Source organism: Neopelma chrysocephalum, unplaced genomic scaffold (assembly GCF_003984885.1).
Source record: "Neopelma chrysocephalum unplaced genomic scaffold, ASM398488v2 Primary Assembly neopelma1_23b, whole genome shotgun sequence".
NCBI lineage: Eukaryota > Metazoa > Chordata > Aves > Passeriformes > Pipridae > Neopelma > Neopelma chrysocephalum.
In genome coordinates, this window is record NW_020897692.1 from 13,249,069 (window position 1) to 13,273,242 (window position 24,174).

The following is a 24,174-nucleotide window of genomic DNA, read 5'->3' on the forward strand; positions in this document are numbered from 1 at the left end:
AGAAAAGAAAAGAGAAAATCATGTCTGATTTGGGAAATTTCATTAACTTCAGCTGTGCAAAAGAGTAATTAATAAGAAGGGAAAGCTCCTCAGCAGCTGATGAAAGGGCGGGCAGGATGATGAAGTTTAAAAAAAGGCTAGCAAAAATCTAGCAAAAGTCTAGCTGGTCTTTCTCACCTATGAATTAAAGATTTTCTTGTGTAACCATCAATGAAACACATAAGATTGGTGGTCAAATTACAGACTTTCTTCCCCTCCCCACTACTAAAATGGGCTCTTAAAGCATGAGATTTACTTTGTTAGTCAATTTAAAATCTCTTAATTGTCTGTATGGAATATCTAAAATTTGCTTTCATTACATGACAGTCTATCTTATGCTTTTATTTTTGCTCTTGGCCCACAAGAGTCATTGAGAAGCGCACAATTAGCTCCAATTATTTATTCTTGCAATTTAACACATTTTTATATTGCTAAAATTGGCATTTGTGTTGCTTGTAAACAAGCTGGGCTTTGATTGGACATCTCAGCTCCACTGGCCCCACTTTTCATGTTAAGATGAACTGCATAATAATTGTTTCAGCAGTTTTCTTGCAATTTCTGTTCCGCGTTTCTCCAAGTAACTGTAAAGATAAAGTTATTTTAAGTACAAGCACTGAGGAAACTTGAGGTATGCAATTGCGGAAATGGCACAGGGAGAGGGGGGCAAGGACCCTGGGTAACTTATGCAAGTTTCACAACTTTCTTCAATTAGACTGAAAAAAACATTACAGCTGCCAGTAACTTGACAACATCACTTATTAAGAGTTCTGTAGATTTGATGAGGAACATCATGTTGTTGGCAGCTTCCAATAAAATGCTAATCACTGGACTAGACTCAGTTGGTAGCTGACACAGTAAGATCCTGTTCAGTAATTTTGTCACAGAAAGTGCACAGCCCAGAAAAATACTCAAACAAGTATCCTACTCACTGTTCTGCAGTAGATCTCTCTGATATTGAAGAATTTCTACTCTACATCTGAAATCACTGTCTCCAGTTCGAACGCTCATAAAAAATATTTCCCACAACTCACTTTAAGCACATGAGGTTTCTTTACTGAAAAGTCATTTCGTAAGAAAACTCACAATTGTTAAATCAGCTAAAAGATGATTTTCTGTTCTTCTTACTTATCATAGCATGATAATCAATAAAGTATCTTTTACTTCATAATTACCTGACACATTAATGCAATATTGGGATCAAAAGTTTATTAAATCAATGCTACAAGCTTTCAGCGATATTTGAAAATGCAACAGAAATCATACTAGACTAGCTAAAGATCAGTTAGTCATGGCAGAAAGACTCTTACACAGATGTAGGAGCAGATTAGTCAGTTCTATGAAGCAGAGATCAAAACATGTGAATTGAATGTGAACATTTTAAATTTTTAGGATGCATATTCTTGTTTAAAGAGCTAAGAAATTTAAACTCGGAAGATAAAATTGAAGTCACTACAAACTTAAGACTAGTAGGAGTATACGACACTTGCAAAGAGATCTGAAGTCTTCCCTAGATTCAACCTTTTACCAGTTTAAGACCTGTAATTTTTTCCATCTTTATTGATTCTTCCACAGGATAGTTAAAACACTGCTTCAATTAACTTAACATAAAAGAAGTCTCAAAATTGTGATAGAACTGCCAACTCCTTGCTCATGTATTTTTAACTTATTAACTTCCCAAGCGTGGAATGTCTAGACCTGAGATAAACCATGCCTGCAGTAAAGGTGACCAGTGACATTATATATGAAGTGTCCAAAGAATTCTCATATTCTGTTTCCTCCTCCGGGAAGGTGAAAACTGGGAAAAATAACCAACTACTGCTTGATGTGGTTGCTGAAAACATGACACTATGGTCAAGATGCCTGCACTCCTCTCCTGATTCAACACACATTATTTAAATAGCCTACAGGCAGTCTCTACCGGGATGAGAAGTATATCACTATTACTGAAATACTGTTTATCAGCTCCCTAAAGCAGAATCACACCACAAAAGCAGCAATTTATTATTTCATATAGAAAAATAAAACCTTCTGGTTCTCTATTTTACCAGCACTTTCCAACAGAAACAAGTATTTGATACAGGTCTCTTTCCTACAGATTTAAGAAAGCAACTGCAACTTTAAAATATATCAAGTTTATAGGCTGTGTCTAAAAGTAGTTTATTCTGAATGAGTGATCTTTAAAAGCCCTGAAAATCCCAAGCTTGAAGAATCTCTTAAATTAAAAAGATGACATACAGATGAGTTCCATTTGAGCAATCAGTGCTGACACATTAATAATGAAATAAAATATGCTGAAGTATTTCAAACATTTTGCAGCTGCTACAACAGCACTACTACCTAATACAGATATATTTACCAATTTCCACATTTTCTAGTACAAGCAGTTGAAATCAAAATACTTCTTTTTATTTGCTTAATCATTAACTGGTCATCTAATGACTTCTCAAACATAAATCTGAGAAGTGGTATTTGAATTGGTTTTTATTTCAAGTGTTAGGATAATTCCTCAGCTGTAACTATGCTCGGTTGTCCTTTCTGCTCACCTAACCAGCCACGTAACAAGGTTCAGGCATCCTTGCAAAGGGAAACTGTCCCTCTCCCAGACCAAAAGTAGACCTTTGGGCTCTAGAAAGTTCAGATTTCCAAACCACAGAAAAGTTTTTAGCCTTTATAACTAAAGTATATTGTTATAAGGACCAAAATAAAACATTTAACTTGGCTGGATGCCCTTGTAAAACTTCAATAATCAACAACTCTAATGTTTTTATTGTCACCCATAAACTTGCTTTAACTTCTTGCCATATGAATAAGGATATCCTTTTCCACTACCTCAGTGAAGCTACACACATTATCATAACAAAATTGGCTTCTGCATTAACTTAGTCCAAAACTGCTTTCTAATTTCAGAAAAATGATATTTGTATTGGGTAGAGGCTTCCCCCCCCCCAGGATGCATATATTTTTGTATCTTGTTTTGTTATGCAAAATGAAAAAACTCTATTTGAAAACTGAATTAGAAATACATCTGCAATCATAGTCTATGAATATACAACATTTTTCATAATTGTAACACTGCTCTGTTGGGGAATAAACTGACAGATGGAGACTCCAATGCATTCTGCAGACCAGAACATACTAATGGATTCACATAATCTGAGAGAGGACACGTGTAGTAAAATAAATTATTCTATCTAATACTTAAATTACCCATTTCATTTTTGTTTAATATTAACTCCATACACAAGTGTACCTGAAATCTTAATTGTACCTATGTTGCTAAGGCTGCTCATTATGCTTTAGCACAGCTGTATAAAGAAGCACCTTAAATGGTTTGCTTGTCACATTTTGTGACATGATCTAGTTGTGTATTTTCAAGTTATCTAGACTTTTAACTTAAATTCTATAAATTATACAATTATGTTTAAAATGGATTCACTTATGAAAGACAGTATTAGATGATAATACAGGACTCAATAAAACTGAAAATTTTCTGTGCAAGAATAGCAATGGTACAAGTTAAAACCTTAATTAGATTTTTAGTCTGAGCTTAAATCTTAACAAAGCTTAACTTTTAATTCCCATCTTACCCTAAATGCATTCCTCTTCATATGGTCAACCAATCTTTGTATGCAAGTAAATGATTCATGTGGATTAACCAGATTATTATTCATATACACACACATGTCTGTATATATATAAATACATATTAATTTTCCCCCAAAATCTCTGTATATGTCTAATACTATGTGCAATTTTTAAATACCTGTAGAAAATAAACTCTTCTTACCTTTTCAGCTGTTAACTGTTTTGATGGTTTTTCTGATTCTCTCTCTCTCTTTTTCTCTTCTTTCTTTTTTTCTTTTTCCTTCTGCAAAAAGAAAAGCATTTTGCTAGTACTCAATTTGCAAACCTATTGAATGTCTACAGCCATACAGAATATAAACAGATATCTTCAGTTATTCCCTTTTAAATCAGAGCTTATGCCTCTATCTGCTCTGCTTCCAGAAGTGAAGTTCATTTTGCTCAGATAGTAGTACTAAAAATACCGCAACTTTGAGAATTCAAGAAATGCACTATTTCACCTGGTCATCTGCGTTTCTGCTTCTAAGCAGAAAGAAAAAAAAAACAACCAGTGTTGCTTCTCCTGAACTGTGCAGAGCTGAAGAGAAACCCCATCTCTACAAGTACATCCATTAACTCCGATAACCTCTCTCATCAGGGCAGATGTCAGTCACTTTGACGAAAGAACTACAGTAAGGTAATTTGCACACAGCTTTCTGCAGAAAGTTACTAATTTTTAAAAGCTAATCTAGGTGTCTTAAACAACACTTCTGAATGTAAAAAGTTGCCTTAGGCCCTATGACAGACCACCTGAGTCATAAGACATTAAGTTGTTCCAGAAAGTGAAAATATAAAAGATGCCTTTCCTTTGAATGCATCATAATGACATTACAGAAGTTTCTTCACTTTGGTTTCAAATGAATAAATGGGCCAATATTACAGACTTAGTCTGACTGAATCAAAGCATAAAATATTCATTAAGGAATAATATGCAGAAGATATGCACTTTTTAGGCCAGCAATTGCTTTGACAAAGCGCTAGTAGTTTAGACCAGTAATCCATCTGCATTTACCTTGTTCAACTACAGTGTAGTACTATTGAGTATATTTGAACATTAAAATGGATTGACACAAGGGCTTACCTCTTAGTAACTCCTAAATGTTCTTTAGTCATTAGACTTGTATCCCTTTGTTCAAAGCTTTGAAACAGCTTTGTTTCACAAAACACTATTGTTTAGCAAGTTTCCTAACATTAGGAGGAAGGTTGAGAAGTTAGATAACTGTCTATGCAGCTCCAATATTAAAAATAAAATAGCTTACTAGGTTATAGTTTGTGTCAATAAGGATTGTTTGTTTGTTTCTTTTTTTTTTAACATCCAATATATAATTTTTAAATCTTTATAACATGGCATTTACTTCATATAGTTCTAACACTAAGATGAAGTGGGGTTTTTTTGCTGGGGGACCAGGCACAGAGTGACCCAAGTAACATATTCTTCACAACTTCCAATAATCGGTTTTCAAAACTTTCACCAAATTTACCAGATGGATTGAGGTTACTCAAGTTCCACTAAAGCTTGTGAATTATTTCATCAGGCATTAACCTGAACACTCAGCTGCAGGAAAATTAGACTATCAGACCAAGCAACTGCTTACAAGCAATGGAAAGCAACGACCACAGTCATGAAACTGCAGCAGGAGAATTTAGAATGCCTGTTTTGACAAAAGGAAACAGAGACCAACTTAGATTTTAGTGAACATTAGGAACACAAAAATGAACATAGTATTCCAAAACAGAGGCCCTGTCTAAACTGTATCTCACCTGTGGCAGTGCAAGGCATTCAAGAGAAGTCTGTATGACTGGGACAAGTATAGGGCAGTGCTTTATTTTGAGGTCACATAATAGCCTGCGACTTGTAGGCTTTTTGAACTAGGATTACAAATGCATAGCCACGTCTTTCAACGAAGCTTAGCCTTTCTTCCATTACTGTTTCACTGACCCTAGTACCAACCTGCATTCTAATATACATGCAAATATACTGTCAGAGCAGTAACTTTTCCAAAAGTCTTTCATTCTCTGTCCCCACTTCCCACTCCAACCTTCACAAGTTGAATAATTTAAATAAACCTAATCTCTTCTCCTGTAGGAACCTGTCTACATTTTAGACAACTGCATCAAAAGACGTGTGACCAGCAGGTCAAGGAAGGTGATTCTACCCCTTGTACTCTGCTGTCTTAAGACCCTTCCTCTGGTGTCCAGCTCTGGGGCCCCCAAAAATCAGAAAAACATGGATCTGCTGAAGCAAGTAGTCAAGAGAAGTGTCACTAAGATGATTGTGGGCTGGAATACCTCTCCTATCAAGATGAGCTGAGAGAGTTGGGGTTGTCCAGCCTGAAGAAGAAAGAAGACTTCAGGAACACCTTATAGTCTTCTGGTACATAAAGGGCGGCTACAGGAAAGATGGGTAGGGACTCTCTACTGGGATAGGACAAAGGGGAATGGCTTTAAACTGAATTACAGTAGGTTTAGTTTGGATATTAGAAAGAAATTCTTTCCTGTGAGGGTGGTGAGGCACTGGAACTAGCTGCCCAGAGAAATTGTTGATGCCCCATCCCTGGAAATGTTCAAGACCAGGTTGGATGGGGTTGTGAGCAATCTGGTCTAGTGGAAGGTGTCCCCGTCCAAGGCACGGGGGTTGGAACTAGATAGCCTTTAAGGTCCCTTCCAACCCAAACCATTCTATGATTTGCTTCCTTTCCTCCCTGGAAAGGGCATTGGAAGTGCCATGACAATATACTTACTATTCAAATAGACTACCTTAACTTTGCTTGAACAAGTTTCACTGAAAAGCAGAGTTTAAGTTTTTGCATACAATCATCTTCAGGATGTCCAGTTTGACTCCAATGTTTTTTTAAAATATGTTTTATTAAAGAAACCTTGCTTCTGGAGGAAAAAGTATCTGGAAACTTTTGATCTTCAGGACTTCAAGATCAAGGAGGGTTTGCAGAAAGTTTCATATGGCAAACACTCCATAAAGGTGACCAAATACAAATACATGCCTCTTGTTGCCCTTAACAAAACCCTGAAAGCTTCACAGTGAATACATAGAGACTTAAAATAAACTGTTCTCCAGTGTTTCTGCCTCCACACCTCACAGAGCCCACAGGAACTCTCTTGATTCTCAGTGAGTTTATTTTTATTCATTTAATTTTCACCATGTACTTGAAAACCCAAAAGTCCTTCATCTTCACGCTTCTCAATTTCAATATGCAAGCTTTCTGCCTCAGCTCCATTAGATAAAAATGAATTCAGACAAAATAAAAACATTTCTCAGATGCTGTATTGATGCGAGAACTTCAACTCAAGTGTTTCATTACTTGCAAAAGCAGTCAAAAAGCACTGTGAAGATAATAAAATGAAATTGGCTTCATATTGGTCTTAAATTCTAAGCAAAAATGATTCCGTTTTTTCCCAAGTTTCATTTCTATCAACATGGCATACTGCTACACAGAGGAACTTTCAAATGAGAATGCATAAATAGAGGTGGGTAAGAAAGTGAAGGCAAGTTTCATTCCAAGTGGCTGCTGCTACTCCTGCTACAACGTAAAAAACATGTCAAATTCAACGAGGCTTGTGGTCTAGTCCATGACCCTGTCATTTAAACTTTAATTAATGTTTAAATAGAGTTGAACTAAAATAATTTATAATGTCAGTCCATATATTCTGTATTTAGAAGGAAAAATGTGACAAGATCAGATCATAAATTATTTAATATACTGTATAGAATCTCAATTTAGAGTGAAGTATCTGAAAGAGCACTCCCAGTCTAAAAAATATATTTCATTATTGTTGCAAATTGTGACAGTTACTGAAAACTGACACAAATGATGCCTCATCTACTAATTGTGTGTTAAGTTTTTCAAAGGCCCTTCTAAACAGTTAATGTAACATCAGCATATATGCATATCCCAGCTAGAAGGGATATTAAAACTAGTATGAGTCAAATTAATTCTACATTTATCTCCAAGGAGAACAAACTAAATGGCTGGAACAATACTGATAATTTAGATTCTGAAACAAGCAAGTAATACAAAAAAAAGATATCAAGAATTATGCCTGAGGAGACAGGACAATGTCACTCATACCCATTACCTGGGAATGAAATGGTTTTTCCACAGTTTTGTGACACTAAACCAGAGCAGAACCAAAATTCTGACACAGAAACATCAAGAGGTAACAATCACACATGTGCTTTGTCCGGCTGTATCGGCTCTTTTCATTTAGCTAGTCCAAGCAAAAAGGAGAGAAATATTTTAAATGTGTAAAGTATTACCAGCAATTCAAATTCTCAAGTTACCTCAGTGAAATTATCCTATAGAAATGTAAACATTTGCGCAAAGCAGTAACCTGATAAGAGTTACACCCAAACCAATATACCTCTGCTTTGCTCTTCTCAGCAGCAGCAGCTTGCAGAGAAGGAGAGGATGCCAGAGGCTGAGCAGCATCAGATGATGATATCTGTACAAAACAGAGGAAAGAAATGAGAAAGAAAATAAGCAAGAATAGCTGGGAAGTGAGGGAGCAGAGGTGGCTAAGAGACATGATTTTCATTCCTTTTCTTTCAATAATTTTGGTGGTGGTGGTTACACAACATAGAAGAAACGTAAAGAGGAGACAAAATATTTGATCCTTTTTTTTCTGAGTACAAGATTTAAAGGAAATCTTTCAGGCAGCAAAGTGTGACTTACAATGAAACTCACTAGAACAGAATATAAGCAAATGAATCTGGATAAGATCATATCACAGGCCTAAGAAAAATAATTAGGTTTCATCCATTGTTCAATTTTTATTCAGTGTAACTACTGAAATATTAATGTCCTGAAGCATGAAGGCACACTGTCCCAGAGGAGGGGGAGAGAAGAGAGTGCCTTTGTTCTTGTTCACTGTAACAGAATACTTTTATTAAGAGGAATGCAAAATAACTCTGAAAGTTATACGTTAATTAAAGTTCTAATTAATTCTTCTCTAAGAGCACTCCAAGTACTTAAAGAGCTTAGGGTTAATATAAAGCTGCATCTTAACAGTGGGTTGACAGACCTCCCAGACAAGTCATACTTCTTTTCTAGGAATTGGTATGTAAAATTGGTATTAATACCACTAGACTTCCAGAATTATCCAAATGGTGTAAGTTATATATGCTCAAGAAAATAGAATTTCTCTAAATGTATTTTCATACATCTTCCTATCCTATTTCTCTATGCATAGTTGATCACTTTAATGGAAACATTATCTTTCTATTGCCTTATTATAAAAATGCAACTGAAATAAATTTTCCAAACATGTAGAAGATCTTCAGAGCTATAAAGCTGACACTTCTAGATTATCTTGTATCACCTCCACTATACAGAAGGAAAATTTGGAAATAAATAAAGCTGTTACAGATCAGGTCATTATGTGGGGCCAAAATAACCAATTTAGATGACATGTTTTTACTTAGCCTAAAAAAACTAGCTTGCACTAAATGGAAACTGAAAGCTGATAAAAAACCCCACTCTACCTTCATGCCTAAACACCCTTTAATTCTTATAGAAAATCCTACCAGTACCTTGGCTTATACAGCTGGAATATTCATAGAACATATATATTTATTATTTTCACAAACTCAGAAACTCTGCCTATGCTGGAAGGTGGTGTAGAGCTTCAGGTAAGATATTTATAAGGTTTAATTTTAAAACCAAATTTTACCTGCAGAAATATGAAACGGAACCCTCATTTCTAAATTTACTGTTTTAAAATCCTCAGGTTATTAGCAGAGTTATGGATATATTTGCTGCAATGAAGCAGTTTCTCAAATGGTAGTATTCTGTTGCTATAGGAACATTGAGATCTTGTTTATTCAGACTGCACCACATTGTAACAAAATAATGTCAGAAAAATGATAAGGTAACTATATAAGATACTGAACTATGGACTCCAACATCATGCTGTTTCCTAAGATCTCAATTAAATGCAAATACGTGAAATTCTGATAATGAAACATCTTAGGTATACTTTCAAGTTGCTAAAGTGTGATTCTTGGTTTGGGTTTGCGGTTTCTTTCATTCTGTTGTATGCTTCAGATTTTAGAATTTAAGCTTGATAGCTCTCACAGGTGAACAGCAGGTAACAGCTACTCATTACACAGAATGAGGTAAGCAGAATTTCATTTGGAGGTTAGGGGAAAAATGAGCATTATAGATGTTTGCATCAATTTCCATCCTCCCATAACAGTTCTTCTCAATCTGCATACCATCTTCATAAATTAAGGGATTATCTAACCTAGGAGAAGGTAATCCTATGAAGGCCTGAAAGCAATTATTATAGTTTTGATAACCAAGTAGAGAATCATAGAACCAATGGAAAGGTGTCATGCAAGCTATAAGCAGAAGACAGTGAAATGCAGTTGCTATCTAGCATGGGATATATAACAGGATGCACAAGTTGAGAAATGCCCAAGTATAATGTTTAAAGACAACCAGCAGCACTACAACCACTTCAGGCAAAAAAGGAGAACTTGAAAGCACACTTCACATATGCAAATATTCAACTAAGCAAGAATACAAAAGGCATACAACTGCAGCTAATCTTTAAGAGAAGACACATTACAATGTATAAAGAACTGATTAAGTTTATATAATGAAAGCAACAGCACAAGGTTGGGTTGCTGAACAGCTTTATCACCACTGCATCATGTTAAATTTGTTATTTACCATGCTGTGCTAGATAAGGAAAGCTGAATGAAAAAATCCAATCAAACTGAGCGGCTGGACAAAGCTAAACATGTGAACACTGTCTACTCAAAATTTTGTAAAAACTTTTACACCATTTTCCAGAGCATTCTCCCAGAGAAACCTGCTGCTCATGACTTGGACAGGTGCACTGTTCGCTGGGTAAAATCTGGCAGGATGGCCGGGCAGAATGCTTCTACATCCAGCTGGTGGCTGGTCACTACTGAGGTTCCCCAGGGCTCAGTATTGGAGCCAGTCCTGTTTAATATCTTTATCCACGATCTGGATGAGAAGATTGAATACAGCCTCAGTCAGTCTGCAGATGACACCAAGTTGGGTGGGAGCGTTGATCTGTTGGAGGGCAGGAAGGCTCTGCAGAGAGATCTGACAGGCTGGATCCATAGGCCAAGGCCAATCGAGTAAGATTCAACAAGGTGAAGTGCCAGGTCCTGAACTTGGGTCTTTTGGGAAAGAGCAGCTGGAAATGTGCCTGGGGAAAAAGGATCTGGGGGTGCTGGTTGACAGCCATCCAAATATCTACATCAAAATCCAAAAGACAATTTCCAGCCATACTTCAAATTCAAGTATAAAAGCACACACTGATCTACTCTGATAACATGTTTGCACTATGTTCTGGAAAATTGTCAAGTAAAACATTCTTGATTATTGGCACTTTAAAGTACCAGACAAAACCAGTGGTGACCCCTGCAACCAATCACACATACTACTAGAAAAAGAATAATGGTGATGTGCTTGTGTGCATTATGAATGTACTGCAGAATGACAACTAGCATCCAAATATATCATTTTGATTTTTAACTCAAGAGTAGTTGGGTTTTTGATTAAGAAGTTAATTCAGAATTGCCTAAAACGGAGAATGAAAGCAAGGAGCTGTTTCTTAAGTTTCCATATTTCTTGTATGTCCACAAATTTCTGTTGCACTTCAGACCAGAAGACTTGCAGTCATTTAATTTTTAGCAATACAATATAGCAAAAATAGCCACTTTGCATAATAAAGCTTGATACTGTCTTTAAAGCATCTGGTACCTTCAGTGCTAAGCAAGAAACTACATACACATGCAATAGGGACTGTAAGACTTCATTTTCACCTATGCTCTGTAAGAGACTCTGTGGTGCACAAAAAATATAAGATCAGAAAAGAAGGAATCTGCAGATTCACAGTATTGGTCCAGTTACCTGCCCCTCTTACATGGCAATGTGTTACCTGTCCCCATTTTCCCCATAAAAAACTTCTATAATATTTATTAAGTTATTACTTAGTAGTGGCACTATCCAAATACATGCTAAGCTAACAGTAAAACCAACAATACAAACAGTAGTTGGCCCAATGTCTTGATGTAGTCTGTGCACCAGACTACTATTTCAAGTGAAAAAAGTAAATGAAAAAAACCTTAAAACAAGCATTAAATTGAGTTTTCAGAGAATAGAATATATAAAATCTCAGAATTACTTTACGTCAGTTTGTACTAACATATTTCTGATTATACATAACAGTCATACAAACACTATTGGTCATTAAGGTGTAGGTACTAAATAAAGTTTTCACTTACTTTTATTTGTAGTTTTTCCAAAATCCTGCTCTTGATGTAAAGCATGTAGTTATTTAGCCTTTTATTAAAAAGGATTAAAGTTAAAGCTTTAGAAACCTATACTAAGCTTTCATTTAAATATGAAATGTAGGGTGCTATCATAGAGAAAATTCAAGAGATTAAAAAATGAATGCATTATCAAACCATCCAGAAAGTTTGCAGCTGAAACAAATACAAAAGTGCCCTCGAGTGGCCAGTTTATACATACACAATATGCAGGGAAATAACCTAAACAAAGAGGACTACTCTGCTTTCATTTGGCAGGCTTTAAGTTCAGCTTCAACATATGTTTTTCTTCTTTCAGCAGATTTCTGACTTTATTACTATACATCTCCAACGAATGTTGACAACAGTAAAATCAGCAATTTATCTTAAAGCAGTAGCAATTATAGACTCCTATTAGATGCACATAAACACACAATCAATTGCTTGACATTTTTAAAGAGGCCTATTCTTGAAATACTGAAAGGAGTATAAGAATAGTAATGTACTATAAATAACACTTACCTACAAACTTTAGGCTTCTGGCAAGGTTCTAAAGTTCTTAAGGCTAACTGGCAATGCTTTTTTAAAAATTACTAAAATGTCTCCCTGTGCTGGTTTTGCTTGGGGTAGAATTAATTTTCTTCACAGTGGCTAGCATGGGGCTATGTTTTGGATTTGTGCTGAACACAGGGTTGATAATAAAGAGATGTTTTTGTTATTGCTGAGCAGTGCTTACAAGGAACCAAGGCCTTTTCTCCTTTTCATACTGCCACACTGGCAAGAAAGCTGGGGGTGCATGGGAGGTTGGGCAGAGACACAGTCAGTGACCCAAACTGACCAAGAGGATATGCCATACCATATGACATCATGCCCAGTATATAAAGTGGGGTTCGGGGGACACACATTCAGAGTGATGGTGTTTATCTTCCCAAGTCACTGTTACGTGTGATAGGGCCCTGCTCTCCTGGAGATGGCTGAACACCTGTCTGCCCATGGGAAGCAGTGAATTAATTCCTTGTTTTGCTTTGCTTGTGTGCGCGGTTTTGCTTTCCCTACAGCCTTCTCTACAACCTGAGTCTGTATCTCAACCCATGAGTTTTCCAGCTTTCACCCTTCCAATTCTCTTCCCAATCCCACTGGTGGGGGAGTGAGCAAGCGGCTGCCTGGGGCTTGGTTGCCAGCTGCAGTGAAACCACGACACTCCCTCATTCAGTGCTTTAATGCTTGACACCCCATAAAAAGGTTCAAAGTCCCATGTTTTACAAAACAGAGCAGTAGTTGGCCTCTCAAAGAAGCCGGTACTGCTCTTTCATCAATATTATGAACACACTCGCCACTCCTTAGCCCCTTCAGAGTGACTGTACCTTGTCACAGGAATAGGGTGAAGCTTATGCATAAGCTGAATATGTGCAGAGCTACAGACATTCACAAAATTTACATCAAACAGAGATGTAATTATGAACTGTTCTGGCAAATATAGATATATTTAATAGATTTGAGCACAAAATACTTTTTCCAACTCTAAACAAGAACATCTGCACCTACTGTTGCCCACTTTTTTTTTTAGATTATTTAGCTTTTCCTTTAGATATTAGAGAGACTTACCATGGCTTCATTAAAGGTTGGCACTGGATAAACAAAACAGATGCTTTTAACCTTTTATTGAAGCTCCTTCCACTTCCCCTGTCTAGCCTAACCAACGTTTTCAGTATAATAATTCCATGCACCAATACAGGTTCAGTATCAAGTGGCTGGAAAGCAGATTTCAGAAGAGGACCTTGACGTCCTGGTGGACAAGTTGGGTATGAGCCAGCATCACAGACTCACAAGTACAAGAGAGACATGGGCACACTGAAGCAAGTCCGGCAAAGGCACAATAAGATGTTTAAAGGACCAGAGCACCTTTCAGACAAGGAAAGGCATAGTGAGTTCAGATTGTTTAGCCTGGAGAAGAGAAAGCTGGAAGGGCAGGGAGAGGGTAAGGAGCAAAGACTAAGGCAGACAGACTGCTGCCTGTGGTATCCAGAAACAGGACCAAGAGGCACTGAACATAAACTGAAACACAGGAAACTCCACTGAAACATAAGAATAAATTGACTCATTTTTTTTACTGTGGAGGTGGTTGAATACTGGAACAGGTTGTCCAGGGAGGTCATGGAGTCTCCAGCCCTGGAGATATTCAAAATTCAATTGTACATGGCTCTAAGCTACCTGTTCTAGCTGACTCTACTTTAAACAGGAAGAATTGCATGATGTCCAAGGGTCCCTTCCAGCCCACGCTATTCTGCAATTCTATAATTCAACCCATTCTAACAGAATGATCTTGAAAATAATTTATCCCCCTTTCACTATCCCTGCTTCAAATCATAATTCTTGTATAGTATTTCAGTGCTTCCTACCGATGCCTATCTTGATTAACATATTTTAAAAATACTTCATATCACTTAATTCACAGATTTTTCATAGACCACTGAAAAACCCACTAGGGTTGCTGCAATACTGGGAGGGGTAACTGGTAACCTCTCTCCGCGACAATGATGGAATGCTTTGGAATGATAGCTACTATAAACTTACTGTTCACATACCCTGTCATATCCCAATTTATCCATCTTAAGGTGCCTACATAACATACTTAGTGCAGTAAATGTGTTACAGATTTAAACTGCTTTAAGATAACTTTCTGGAAGGTGTGCCATCACAATCTCTTAATGAACATCACATTTTAGCCAGTTGCCTAAGTTCATATTTGTTAAATTATACACAATGTCTTAGGAAAATGTGAAAAATGTTCCTGCAGTGAACTTAAGTCATAGAAAACATCTGCTTCATACAAAATTCACACACTTTCTTAAATATAGAAACTTTGTTTAGTATTCTAAAACATTGTCAGGATGTGATAATATATTCCCACTTCATGTAGTAGAATAGATTGTACCAGTTCATAATTTTTGAGACTGAAAGTATCTGGAATCTACTTAGTTGGTTCACCATCCACCCTGAATAAGGCAATTTCCATATGCATTCCCCTATATACTTATTTGTATTAAAAGCTGTAGAGATTGTTTGTGATGATACCTGCATCTGCACTTGAGCAGTGTTACAGAACCTTCATTTCACATTTTTCCAAAAATGATGGACCAGAGAACTCTGAGATCTATACATTTTAATAGATTTTAAATATTTTTTAAAGTCAAGCTACTTTTAGTCAGCATTATTGTAATGTATATTTGATTTTTACTTAAATGCATTATTCTATTTAAAATGTAACTAGCCAATAAAACCACAGGCAGTTTTTTCCCCCATAGCCTTATTCTGCATTGCTTTTCAGCGAACCACAAGAAAAATAATTTAATTTTTCATATTTGCATATTTTTTATCTGCATGTTTCATGGCACTACTGGTTTCTGCTCTAGCTAATTTTGTTATTGTAGTGTGGAATTCTAAAACCTAAATTTAGTAATACAACAGTCTTGTCAGAAAACAAAACATCTCATATAATTAAGAATTAGAAATAAAAAATTTGTAACAAAACATACATGAATCCTGACAACCAAAAACTGAACCTTGACATATACTCCTGGGCTCCAACAGATAGAATACATTAACACAGATGTACTGTTAGACAAACTTGAAAAGCTTATGAACTCGACGAACTTAAGCTAAGAGAAATATTGTACTGCATGCTTTAAGATAATCTGTTCAAAACAACTTTTATGCTACAGGAAGCTTTCACCACCATCAACTTGTAACAGTGGATGAGATCTGGGAAAGCCCCTTAAATTTTTAAACACCACTTCAGTGAAATTACCACGTTAAGGAAAGTGATCCTTAGGGCATAGCAAGCCTGTTTCTGCACTTCTGTATTATCTGCTTATACCCAGAAGGGATTCATTTTACCAACTTACAACATACATATGCATGTCCAACTTAAATTGGTCCTAATCCAGCAGAAAGTATTTCCGTTTCAAAGGTGATAATGAAAAGGGTCCTAAAAAGCTCTCGTCACCCCAACAACGCTAATTTTGATTAAAAATGGGCACAAGGTGCTCTCTGCAAAAGTAAGTCTAGAAATCTTCCAGAAGAGCTTGCCCTGGTGTAGCGCTGACACCCCATCAGAACAGTTCAGAAGACCTGTTTTCGCTTACTGTTACTCTTGAAAGTATTGTACTAGCAAGTGCTTTGATGCTACCAAAACACTTGATGGGGAGCTGAAGGCTACAAGTCGGAAAATCCCCTTTTCTCCACAGTTGCCCCTCAGTTCCCAGGGAATCTTAGCCACCTTCTGGCAGGGCAGGATGAGAGAAGGTATCTCAGATGTTATCAGGACCACAAAATAAAGTTTTAGAAACTGTCACAACACCCTGCAAAGGGGCATGGAAACATGTACTCCATAGAACTCGCTTCCTCACTCCATCCTTCTCAAACTTCCCACAGACCTCTATGTGCTGGAAGCGTTGTATTCCTGACAACAGTATCCAGAGGAGAAAAGGTCAATAGGAGACAGGCAGAATGGAGGCTCAGCTTCACCTTTTCTTCCTCTTCCTTGTCAGGGAAAGATGATCACTGAATACAATACCAGTCACAGCACTACACAAGCCTGTGAGCCGGGCCAGGGTCAAGGAATGTAACCCAATATAAGCACTAGACTACGACTGTAGGTGCTACTGTACTTTTAGGATCCTAGCATAACTTTGATTTCAGACTGCCCAGGTCAAACTTGATCATAGAATTATAGAATCATAGAATCAGTTGGGTTGGAAGGGACCTCTGAGATCATCAAGTCCAACCCTTGATCCACTATCGCTGTGGTTACTAGACCATGGCGCTAAGTGCCACATTCAGTCTTATCTTAAAAACCTCCAGGGATGGAGAATCCACCACCTCCCTGGGCAGCCCATTCCAATGCCTAATGTTTGGTGGTCTTGAAGAAATGCAGGTGACTGTGAATATGCGTGAGTCATCTATTGCTAAAAGATTTCATAATCGCATTTTGTTCCTATCCCAAAGAGATTATGCCATTTACATTAGTCAATGAAAGAAAAGCCCAAGTAGGAAGCAAGTACTCAGCAGTAACATACATCTCTTCAGCTTGTCTGGATTCTATCCTTGCTGCTATGACAGAGATTCGTATTAGACTGCAACACAATAAAGCAAAATCTGATTACTCATTCGAACATATTAAGGCAGCAGTGACTTACTAAATTAGACACCAAAATTCTCTGTTTAGAAATATCTTTGGAGTCTTTTGAACTTCGTAAAGAAGTATAATTTTAAACTATTCTTCCTATTTTCTACTTTGGAATAAAAGTAAAGAAGGGTAGCTGACAGTGTAATTCAAACCCCAGTCGTTTAAGTGAAGCAATTTTCCCCCATTTCAACAATGCTTAATGAAATACACTTCTGTAGTTCCCAGGTTTGCTTCTTTTTTCCCCTTCTAAAACGAAACCATCATTCAACGATCCATTTTCTCAGATGAGAAAGGCAGCATATACTCTCACTCTTTACACCCACACCTATACTTGCTTCACTGTCCAAGTTCACCGCTTAGTAAGATGGAGAAGTAAGCTACATATTAGGCCATACTTACATTATCTGGGTATAGCTGTATTATGTTTATGCATAATATTTCAGCATAAATACAACTATATAAATAAAAAAGTATTAATTAGATTGTATGTCACAGAAATAGATGTATCAAAAAACAATCAATCAAAAACTAGCAAGACTGAACTTCAGCCAAGGTTGACATTCTCAAAACTGCTTTGCCAGAAAAGCCCTCACTAACTTACTGCAGTAACACACAACTACCTGACTAAACAGCTGGTTCACCATGTCGCCTGTGTGCTACTACAGTGCACCTCACTGCAAGCAACAGTCTGGAAGTCAGTAGAAGAGGGGCTCGAAACACACTAGGATTTCTCATAAAGGTATTACAGAGAATGAGGCAAAACAATGTCACCAGGAAGAGTCATCCTGTTTTATCCCTGTAACATGGAAAAATATATTTAGAAAGGACTCAAAGTATACTGCTAAAGAACTACTCATCACTGAAAGAGGAAAACAGAATATAAAGAGTCATAAGCAAGCTACTTATTGGATCATAACACTCTGCTGTTATGAATGCAATACACAATGTTTGTCAAACTTATAGAACCTAGGAATAATCTTCAAGAGATACAGAGGAAAGCAATTAGCTCTGTCTCAAAAAGTTTTGACTCTAAAAGACATCTTAACATACGTAATGTTTCCTACATTTCTCCTATGTAGCTTTCAAAAAAAAATGACAGAATTCTCGGTGAAAATGTTTACTTACGTTGAAGGCATTGACTGCATTTTTATCATAATACTTCTTCTTTTCATACTTATCCCTGATGAAAAACTCCACAGCTCTGGAAGTAGCTAGTTTAAGGAAAATATGCATTCAGATAAATAGTAACATTACTCTAAAAAGCTCACAGTTATTAAAATTCAAAAACTGCACCAGATTCTTTCATCTCATTTTGTAGTTTTAAAACAGCAGAACAAATCACTCTACACAGAACAATTGCTATTGCAGTGTCCAAAATGAACTTCTTTTTTACTACAGAGAATTAATCAGTTTAATCTTTTAAGAAACCAATATGTAGTATAACTCAGTGTTCCACAGTTAGGACATTTTCACCTGGTATTTATAATCTACCTGGATGTAGTACTAAAAATACTTGAACAACAGTACTTATATATTGTAAATAATTGTAGTTTACCAGCTTAACTTGGGAAAAAATACTTTCTCTTCAGAAAAAAAAGGTGAAATGTATGTACCTGTTCTCTGATTTGCACAAGTTACACCATGTATCAAAAGCTTATCATAAACAGTTCTCTGAGATCCAAAAGTCCTCCTTGAGAGTCTCCTGTTACAACAAACACCCCTGTGGAAGGGAAACAAAACTAAAACACTAGTGATAAAAAGATATTGAAGCAAAGATGGCAATAGCAGCAAGCATATTGATGTAGAAAACCAGAACTAGCAACTCAGTAGCTCAAATACAAAAAGGAAAACTAGTTTTTCCTCAATTATTCTCTCAGCTTCATAAAAGCAGCTCATCCAAAGCAGTGTAAACACTTTAACTTTAGTAAAGCTGATTCTTTGGTATCTGTAGAATAAATTTTAATTAATTTTTCTGGCAACAGGATTATCCATTCAATAATTGTAATTGCAGCTGTGGAAGCTCATACTCATTGCCTCTTAAACTTCCAAAGCAATTTGGAAAGATACTTTAGCTCCACATACTACATCCTAAGATTAACACTGAGCTCGGTCCCTTCACTCTGTGCACCAAATTATTTTGTCAAAAATCAAATTTAGTTTCAAATAGTATGCAAGTATCACCTGAAGACACTGTTTCATAAAAGTTACAAACCCCAAAACATTGTTTTCTACCTCTTTCCAAACATATCTAAATTCTAAAGGGTATCTTGAGCACTTTGAATATACAACTATCTTAGTACTAATACTGCATTATCCTTTATACTGTCATTTTGCCAAAAAAAAAACAAACAACCTATATTATTAAATCACAGATGAATGGAAATTGTGTAATATGCACCTCCCACAACTTTACAGATATAGCTAATTCTTAACGGGGTTCCCTCAAAAAGTTTATTTCCAAATTGCAGTGCAAATTATTGGATTATATAAACTCAGTGGGAGGAGAAGATAGAGAAAGGGAATTTAATTTTTTTTCCCATGCTTTTGGGCTGCAACTGGATAACTGTACTAAAATATAACTAATACAGAAAAGATTCAAAACTTGACTGTTATAAAATACCCTTGAACAAACTAATCTTTCTTCAAATAAAACGTCTTTGCTATTTGCCACAATTAACATTTTCAGATACCACATTCAGATTGTCAAGTGTTCTAAGTTTTGGTTGCACAGATTTTGGGGTTAGATATTTTAGGTCTTTTGCATAAGTATTTCTGTATTTTTAGCAGTTGCCCAGAATGCACACTTGATATTTCAGACAATTAGCAAGGTTTAATTTAAAAATTATCAACACTGAAGCATAAGTATTTAAATTTCATGGGGCTTATTTTTGAAAAATATCCACCTTATTCAAGTTACCCCCTTCAATATGCATGAATTTTTGGACCATGTCTAAGTTTCTTTAGATCAATAACCTACTGTGTTCTTGCTAACAAAAGAATTTTAAGCAACCTTGACAGATGCAAAAACTGTTAAGAATTGAGTAAAATGGAGAGACAAAAACAATATTCACTCTATTCTTGGAAAAAAACATTTTCCAACAGGAAGCTAAAGCTGCCATAGAAAAAACCATCATGACGATGCTCAAAGTTAGCTTCTACACTACAGCATCCCTGCCAAGTACAATGGAAGGAAAAAAAATACTTTAAAAAGGTCAGTCTTGTGATTAAGAAGCAGATGTGATCAGGGATTTTTAGTAAAAGATTTTGGGCAGATGCTACATACACATTTCTCCTGTGTGTCCACTTTACCACCTAAAAAAATATATTATAGTGCTACAGGAATTTACACACAAATACAGATGAATATATACAAAAATGATCATTACATGCAAAACATTTTCACAGTTCATCCAAAAGAATATTCAGAACATGAGAATATTCATAACCAGAACACTGGTGATATACAAAGCTAATTTTGTAGTGATACAAAGAGCAAAGAGGAAGGACAAAAAACACCCATAACACAACAGCTTGTCATGAATGCCAAGTAGGTAAGTAGCTGCCAAGTTATGGGGAAGTTGAGAAACAAAATAGAAAATGTTGGCATCACCTGTCCTGGTATTGCAGTTTTAATAAAGAAAACATAAGCAATGAAATATATTCAGTTGACTAAGTCCATCACTCAGAAGCTGACAACTGTTCAAAAGGGTATATAATTAAGTATACAGTATGAACAAAGGAATTTTGTTCCTACTTCTGAAAGTCTAAAAATTAGACTTTGGGCTTGATCTGACAAGAAAAGTTTAGAGTAAAGCATTATTGCTTCTCATGCAATAGCACCAGTGAATTCAAGTTAGATGTAGTAAGAATAAAATATACATCTTCAAGATCTCCATTTTTGAGTATGTTTTAGTCAAAGTATTTCAGTCCTATGGCTGAAATAAAGTTCTAGAATATTACAGCTGGAATACTACAGTGCTATCTGGTTCCAGTTACTTTTTCTTATGGGGATGTATGTTTAATTCAAAAGCTACTAGAATATGAAAAAACATATCTGTTTTGCTCAAGTAAATTTTATAAAAAGTAGTCTAACCCTTCAAAAAAAAAAATCTTCCAGCATAGCATATCGAGCATAGAATCTAATAAACAGAAGAACCAAAATCACCTTTGGACATAGGAGAATATTCAGATCCAGTTACAACTAAGTCTGTTTATCAGCACCTGTGGTCTGTATCACCATCAGGAAAAGAGAGTGTGGAAAGATTCAGCTAACTCAACACTAGGGGTTTAGGATCTCATTATAGTTAAAGAGTTCCAGTAAGATCAGGTGAAGCAAATCCTACCGATGAAGTAACTTCACTAAATCAAGAAAAATACAAATCTAAGTTAATGCCACTATATATTACCCTAGTGATTCAATAAATTTAAAAAAAGGTATTTTTTTGAGAAAAGTTATTTATTGTCGGTAGACAGTTTTTCTTCCAACCCTTTCCTTCCAGGTACATAGAGACAACCACACCCAAACACAAAGGGTGGCCATCAGAGAGGTTAGGCATTTTTTATGTACTCCCATGCTAGTTACTTAGAGAAAGAAATCCATACTTCACTTGAGTAAGATCCAATGGCTTATTTACTTTACCATTCAGCTCATTATTTCCTGATCAAATGCTTCTAACTTCAGCTGGCACTTACTCAAGAAAGATAGAATATTCAAGAACTCTCTAGTATCACTCTACCTTCTACATACAGGGAATTTATGAAGTCACCTCTTCAGAAAGCAAAAATAAATGGGGCTTGCCAAATCTCATTACAAAGTAGATTTGCAATAACTGAAGTAATTTAAACGTTTTCTGAACTGTTCTCAACTTCCACTGTCATTTCTTATGCAATAATATCAATGAAATAAATAAGATGAGCTGCCAAATGTAGCAGTTCCTTGAAACAGTCATAACATCTAAATTGCATTAAAAGTCATTTCAGTGTGAAAGCTGAAACAAAAAGGATACTGATCTGTTTGAGGTCTTCGGAAGTTCTCTGGCAGATTAGCTTCATAGAGTAGTCTTGCTTTAGTATTTCCCATTTCCTGCATGCACTAAGGAAAAGTGGTAGAAAACAGTTAGTTGATGTCCATCAATACTTTAAATCTGGAAACAGTCAGAATGCTATTGGTGTGCTTAAATGACACTACAAGCTTTTAACTTGGAGATCTCTCTGTTGCCATATACCTTGGGAGATGCTACCATGGTACACGAGGGCTGCCTACCAAGACTTGCCGGACAAAAACAAAAAACACTGATGCCGTTTACAGTGTAAACTAACCCATCCTGGGAAAGACAGGCTTTCATCTCTCAAGATGGCTCTTCAGACCATGAAGAAAGGAGTAAGAAAATTTGTCTGATGGTAAAAAAAGGCTTCAGACTGGAGAATGCCTAGAAAAGTCAGTGCTTGGTACACCAAAACAACATAATCAAGAATGGTACAGATGTATGAATGCTACCTTACTGTCAACTACTGAAAAGGCTTACAACATATTTTCTACAGATACAACAAAGAAATAGCTTTCCGAGTCCCTGTGGGAAGGTAGAACACCAATGTCTGAAGTGAGTGTTCAGAATCTAAACTCATTACAGCAGAAATATAACACGTTAAGAACTACTATGTTTACAAAACATTTAAGTTGGGCATCATGATAAATGCAAATCCTTTCAAAAGTACTCCTGGCATCCCTGCCAAATTGGAAACATATTTAAGATATTTTACCTGTATTTGTTCTGGCGTCCATTGATCCAAGTTGACAGACTTGACCCTTGATATATGGACCCCAAGATTTCGATGTATTCCCGCACATCTGATGCAAATAAAAACACCAGTGTTCCAAGAGGCCCATCTTGGACCTAAGAGGAATGGGGAAATAAATCAGTTATTTTCAAAATTCCATATAATGTGAAGATTTTCTTTGGCATAATTCTATACTGACAATCTGAATGAACAAGTTTGAATAAAGGCTCACAGCAGTTTCTCTAGGATATGTATTACTTTAAACAATCTCTGCTGTTAACAATTTTATTCACAGATTTCTACTTCTAAATAATGTCACAGAACATTAGTTAGACTAAGCTAGAAAGTCATATATTGTGTCCATCGCCCCATGCCAAAAAAAACCCAATAAACAAACTTTAGAAAGTTGGTTTACTAGCAACAACAGGATTTTGCTTGCATCTTGAATAATCCTTATGGCTATGCCTCAGATGGAAGCATCAGCAGAAATCAATAGAAGTTGCTCATTTTTCTCCAATTAAAAGCTTCTTAAGACATGCATCTGTACTTAACTTGAAATTAAATGCAGGGCAATCTTATATTAATGCAACAAATCCTTTAATACCTCAGACAGCACTGACTCTAGAACAGCAGCATGCAAGCTCTTAGGGAATGATTATACCAATTTGCAAAATCAACTGATAAAAATATCCACGACTAAGAATGGTGGAAAAATGAGTATTTTCAGTACTCTTGATTCCTAAACTACAGTATGAGTTGCCATTCAGAAACTGATGGATTTTCTCACAGAATCAGGTTGATTTATGAACCTTTCCATCATTTCTCAGCTGTGCCAGCATGTTGAGACACAGTTAAAGTATGTTGGCCTGAATTATTGCAGTGACACTTGGAATGTTTCACTTGAAGTTACCATGCAGTCTCTAATTAAACACATTTATATAATTTTATTCCAGTCCTGTACATCACTACTGTTAAAGGCACCACTTTAAAGTCCATCTACTTCTGTGCTCGAAGGAGTTCAAAGATTAAACAATTAACCACTAAAAGCAAGAAAACACATTCAAGAGCTTGAAAACATTTCAAGCAATTATTTTCTGCTTTTGTATGACAGTTATGCATCTACACCATGAATGCAACTTTTGCATTGCAAAATCAATATACTGTAAGAACACTTTCCTGGGACCTACAAAAGAATTTTACTCTTCCCTCTCCCAATCTTTAGCTTAGGGCTGTGTTGGTTTGACCC

At 36.2% G+C, this 24,174-nt stretch overlaps 1 protein-coding gene across 2 annotated transcripts in view; it reads right to left on the reverse strand.

The window, feature by feature from the left end:
* The window catches only part of SMAP1 (small ArfGAP 1), a 91,347-nt gene that overhangs the window by 41,983 nt on the left and 25,190 nt on the right, over nucleotides 1-24,174 (reverse strand). The window contains exons 2-6 of one of the 2 annotated variants that reach the window (XM_027697843.1): nucleotides 22,911-23,044; nucleotides 22,157-22,242; nucleotides 18,276-18,351; nucleotides 8,038-8,118; nucleotides 3,827-3,907 (exon numbers count right to left, since the gene is read on the reverse strand). In XM_027697843.1, the coding sequence (XP_027553644.1) occupies nucleotides 3,827-3,907; nucleotides 8,038-8,118; nucleotides 18,276-18,351; nucleotides 22,157-22,242; nucleotides 22,911-23,044 (458 nt within the window). The remainder of the gene's footprint in view (nucleotides 1-3,826; nucleotides 3,908-8,037; nucleotides 8,119-18,275; nucleotides 18,352-22,156; nucleotides 22,243-22,910; nucleotides 23,045-24,174) is intronic. The other variant, XM_027697852.1, reaches the window with a different exon arrangement.